The sequence below is a fragment of the Nematolebias whitei genome, chromosome 6 (assembly GCF_014905685.2).
Source record: "Nematolebias whitei isolate Nwh7 chromosome 6, NemWhi1, whole genome shotgun sequence".
NCBI classification, from domain to species: Eukaryota; Metazoa; Chordata; class Actinopteri; order Cyprinodontiformes; family Rivulidae; genus Nematolebias; species Nematolebias whitei.
The window spans coordinates 29,954,950-29,960,462 of record NC_056503.1 but is presented as its reverse complement, the minus strand read 5'-3'; the positions used below and the strand labels follow the sequence as shown (position 1 = coordinate 29,960,462).

Sequence of the window (5,513 nt, the reverse complement as noted above, 5' to 3'; positions counted from 1 at the left end):
ATTTCCTACTTCGCAGTTTTTCACTTATTGCGGGAGGGGGGGTCCAGAACTTAAACCCTGTAATAAACGAGGGGCTACTGTACTTACAAATAAGAGTTATACTGTAAGCAGATGTTTTTATGCCTGTAAGACTAAAAGAAGAAGTAAACTACCTTGATTTAACTAAAATGGTTCATATTACATCTGATGGAAAACAGGTGGAGACAAACCTTGAGAGCATTTCTGACTGCTGCCTGCTCATTGCTCTTCAGGTCAAAGGTCATTCCTTTAGCCAGCTCTTCATGAACCGTCCTGAAGCCATGAGCTTCTGATTTAAACACAAACTTCAAACAAAGAAAAATATTGTCAGGTGCATTGGGTCACAGGTACACTTTCATTATAAAAAGCAGATAATCATTTTGTCTTATAAGTGTCATTATATGTTTTTATTATAGTTAACTTAAATATTTAGATTTTGAACAGTTTTCTGATGTGCTCAAGGATAGGTTGACATTTTTTTCTCTGTTTTTTTATGAGTTATGGGTCATAAAAAATCTGGTATATGTCGTATAGAATATACAGTATAAAAATTACATATTGCTTGTAGTGAGATAATTCAATACCCGGTTTGCAAAACAATGAAATGAGATATAAAAATTATATATATTTTTTTCTGTTTAGCAAAAATATCATGTTAAATATTTGCTTAAAAAAATTTAAATGATAGATAGAAAAAAGAAATTCAAAATTATGAAACAAACATGCAATAAGGTTATATACTGCAGAATGAATAGATGTACAGTCGGTTGGTAAAATGTATCTTTTGTGATGGTTTTGCCACCCTGCAGTGCTTCAGTTGTTCAACAAACTCCAGCTCCTCCCATCATTGTAATAATGATGAGGGAACATGTACAAAAAACATGAAAAAAAAAAAAAACACTTATTCACACACATTCAACAGTTAAAACTGAACACCACTAGTACTGAATATCATGCCATGTCTGTTGCTATAGCAACCCTGGTTTCAATAGCTGGGCTGGTCATCTCCTCTTCCCTCCCTGCGCTCCTCTCTGTTGTTGCCTCTTCAGACTCTGCAGTTTTCCAGCTCTGTGGCCAACATGAAATGGGTCTTGTGGTTTCTCCTGCTTTCTGTTCTAATTCTCTCACTAATTTTTTTCCCCTCATAAACAAGTGTGCCTTGTATTTTTGATTTGCAGAGAGCTGGTATGCTGCTCTCTTTTCTTGCTCTCTATTTCTCGTATTGTGTGTTTGTGTGTGTGTGTGTTGGGGGTGGGTGTGCACTCCTTCTCACACAAACACACATTTACAAAAACGTTCAGATTTCATGTTGTGATTTTTTTTGTTTGTTTTTTACTTGCACAAATGAAATTTTCTCTGATTGCCTTCAACTATACCATACAAAATAATACGTTTTTAAAGTTTTTGACATTCATAAACACCACCAAATCTCTTTACTGTACAGAATACTACACACACAGCAGTCTTTTCCAGTATACCTTGATATAAGAGTGAAGGTGCTGATCCAGATTTTCTTCATGGCACTTGCTAACGATATGGACTAGAACTCTGCAGGCATAGTATAACACATTAAAAACATTAATCTCAACCTTTTGACACACACCCACCCACACACACACACACAATCCTCATACTAATGTGGGTTAGGAAATGCCTGTAGTACCATCGATTACCTGGTAGTGGCAGTAGTGACCTCATCATTGTCATTCTGAGTCAGAACCTTGAACAGCTGGTTGAAGAGCACTGGCAGGAAGCGGACCATCACTGGGATTCTCTCCATGCTGAGGAGACCCTGGGAAAGTGAAAGAACGAGGATTAAAGACAAAACTAGTGGACATAAAAGCACATTTTTTTAAAAAGCTGAAAACATTCTAACATGGTGTTGGATGCATCAGATGTGTAACGTGGTAAATAAGGTTCTGTTTTCTGTCTGAGTCAGAATAACTGAGATTTGAGAAGGTTTAAGTGTCTTCTATTCAGACCTTCAGGCAGTTGAAGAAGTTAGAGGTAGGAGGTTGAGAGAGATCCAGCTCTCTCTTCTGGCACTGCTGGAAGAATCGGTTCAGGTGGGGGTCCTGGCAAAGACAGAAGAATTCAGCAGCTGAAATATTGCTTAGTGATCTAAATCTTTTTATGTGACATTTAATGCTGGAATGTGAAATCCAGTATGCTACAGTGATGTTTAGGCTGTTTGGTAAAATACAATATTTAAGATGAAACTACTGCTTGAAATATAAAATATAGGATACATTTAAGTATTGTTTGTTTGACTGGGTAAAAGCAAAGTACCAAACTTTCATTATTTGAACATCTGCAAACAGAAAGAGTCCTAGTGAGAAAATACTGTTTCCATGGTGCTGAGGTGGACAAAGGGTGAGGTGATAGAAGAGAAAGAACGGAAGGAGCGGGAATGGGTAGTGATGTGCAGGGGATCGAAAACATAAGGAGGGGCAAGGTTGTGAATAGCCTTGAATGTGTACAGGAGGATTTTAAATTTAATTCTGAATATGAGCAAGCCAGCGGAGTTGAGGCAGAACTGGGGTGATATGGTGAAACAACAGGATTTTGGTTATGATACGGGCAGCTGAAGTTTGGACCATTTGAAGCTTATGGAGGGATTTGTGAGGCAGACCGAAGAGGAGAGAGTTGCAATAATCAAATTGGGATGCAACAAGACTATGAACTAGGATGGAAGCAGAGTGCAGAGAAATGGAAGGATGGAGTTGGTTGATATTTCGAAGGTAGAAATATGCAGAATGGGTAATATTATTGATTTGGGAATTAAATGAGAGAGTGCTGTGAAGAATGGCACCCAGTCATTCTCATTGGGAGGAACCAAGGTGTTGTCAATAATGAGGGAAAAACTGTTGACTTTGGATAGGATGGATGATTTAGTACCAATGAGTAGAAACTCTGTTCTGCCACTGATTAATTTAAGGAATTCTGATGGGAAGCAGTTTTTGATTTCAGCTAAGCAGGAAGTGAAGGGGGAGGGTTGAAGTGAAGAATTTGATGAGGTCGACAAGAAGAGCTGGGTGTCATCGGCAAAGCAGTGGAAATTGATATCAAATTTTTGGAAAAAGCTGCCAAGGGGAAAAAGGTAGGTGATGAAAAGAAGGGGCCCCAGGACACAGCTGTGGGGCACACCTGAAGTGACAGGGAGGAGTGCGATCTGACAGATTTGAATTGAATGAACTGCGTGTGGCCAGAGAGATATGAGCAAAGCCAAGCAAGGGGAGTGATGTGATAATGAAAGTCCCACCTCCTCTTTGACACACAATCATGGAGTGTTTAAAGATTCAGTGATAAATTATACCTAAACATGTTTAAAAAATGAATAGTGAGCGTTTGTAGTTTTTGAGATGAGTGTTTTTCTGAACTGGAATTGAACAGGGAATGCAAATTAACCTTAATGTTATTGGTGTAATATAATCAAGTGGGTAGGAGTTAAACTGTGTATAAATATAGGGGTATTTTTTTTCTTTTTTCTTAGCTTATCCCAGACTGCACAGATTGACAGATTCTGACGAGTAGAGGGAGCAGTTTTATCCATCACCAGGCACAATGGTGGAGTCAGGGGGTGGCCAATGGTAGCTATTCCAGTCATTTAAAAAACGTCGGTTAAGTACTGTAACCCCAGATTCTATGAGTATAGGCGTAGCCCTTTAAGGCTGTCGCTGGTGGGTTTTATCCCGTCATGCGAAGCATTACACTGAAAAATTTAGTCCACGCCCACCTGCGTGTGGGCCCCACCCGGTCCCTATAAATTACATTAAAAGCGGGTAATCGGCTCCCAAATAGCTTTATCTTCAGCCACTTAGGAGCCAGTAAGGCCCGACGCTTAAAGGGCTAAGCCTATACTCATAGAATCTGGGGTTACAGTACGTAACCAACATTCTATTTCGTATAGGCTTCGCCCTTTAAGGCTGTCGCTGGTGGGTTAAGGGCGAAGCGGATGTGGTCCTCGCCTCACTGGGTCCATTCGAACACCGTATGAAGCGGAAGCTTGCCCAAAAACGTCTTGTCACTCAGCTCTCCAAGTGCGTAATTACGCGTTGCATAATTATGTGTACCATGCACAGACGCATGCTGTGTAGTTATGCGTTCTGAGTGCATGAACGCCCCTGAAAGTTTCAACGGGGAGGAAAAATGCTGAAAGGAGCCATGAACCAACCGGTTCATGGCTGAACAGTATGAACAGATTAATAATAACAAATGAGCTGATTATTAATCAAATGAACTGATTGGTAACAATAGTCATGAACTGATTAATGACAATAAAACCAAAATAATAGTCACAACTTGTGACTGATAACAACATCTCACACTGTAATGCATGCAGACAGATGTGAGTTAAATAGGGTTCCATGAAACAACAATATTCATTCTGTTTAAACACTAAGGACAGAATGTGTCATGGAACGAGCCGTCACATCACGTAAATAGAAACAAATAAATGAGCAGGGTGTTGACCACGCGGCCGCAGTGCAAATATCCTGCATTGTCATACCATTATGCAAAGCAGTCGAAGATGAGATACCTCTGGTCGAGTGCGCCCTGAGGATGACAGGAGGTTCTAAATCTGGTGCTCTGTAGGCTTCAGAAATGGCCTCACATAGCCAGTGTGACAGGCGCTGGGTGGATAATGGGCGGCCTGCAGATGCATCTCTATAATGCACAAACAAATGAGTTTGATGCATTGCAGCTGTGCACGCTATGTAACACGTCAACGCCCACACAGGACAGAGCAGATGGAAAGATGCTTCTTCTTCTGATTTGTGGAGGGGAGGGGAAAACCACCCTCCAACGATATTGCTCTTGATTTAAAAGAGCTCGTGATGTTTTAGGCATAAAAGCTGGATTAGGTCTCAGATCAGCTGAGCTGCCATCAGCCTGAATTCTGACATGACGGAGCGACAGAGAGGGCAGATAAATCCCTTACCCTCTTAGCAGATGTTAAAGCCAGCAGCAGGGCTGTTTTAAGAGATAGGAATTTAATTGGAACCTGATAGTGGCTCGAATGGAGCTTGATCAGGGCCCGCAGGACCAGCGTTAAATCCCACTGTGGAGCAAGTGGGCATGAAAGCAGGCCTGCGTCTATGTACACCTTTAAAAAAACGCTTCATCAACGGATGATTAAAGGCTGTTCTGTCCCCGAAAACCTTTGTGACAGGAAGAGATGGCTGCAGCGTACGTTTTAATCATGCTGCACGCCAAATTTCTGTCCATCAGTTGCTGCAGAAAGGACAGCATGCCGTCTAGTGGACATGAGGTGGCCTCTACACCTTTCTCTGTACGCCTTTTTAAAAAAAACGCTTCATCAGCGGATGATTAAAGGCTGTTCTGTCTCCGAAAACTTTGTGACAAGAAGAGATGGCTGCAGCATATGTTTAATCGTGCTGAACGCCAAATTTCTGTTCATCGACTGCTGCAGCAAAGATAGCACGTCGCCTTGTGGACATGAGGTGGCCTCTACACCTTCTCTGTACACCTTT

General features: G+C 41.1%; 1 protein-coding gene across 1 annotated transcript in view; it reads right to left on the bottom strand.

Moving 5' to 3' along the window:
* The window catches only part of dock10 (dedicator of cytokinesis 10), a 107,871-nt gene that overhangs the window by 34,676 nt on the left and 67,682 nt on the right, over window positions 1–5,513 (bottom strand). The window contains exons 23-26 of the mRNA XM_037677796.1: window positions 2,001–2,093; window positions 1,692–1,810; window positions 1,497–1,566; window positions 210–323 (exon numbers count right to left, since the gene is read on the bottom strand). Coding sequence (XP_037533724.1) covers window positions 210–323; window positions 1,497–1,566; window positions 1,692–1,810; window positions 2,001–2,093 — 396 coding nt within the window. The remainder of the gene's footprint in view (window positions 1–209; window positions 324–1,496; window positions 1,567–1,691; window positions 1,811–2,000; window positions 2,094–5,513) is intronic.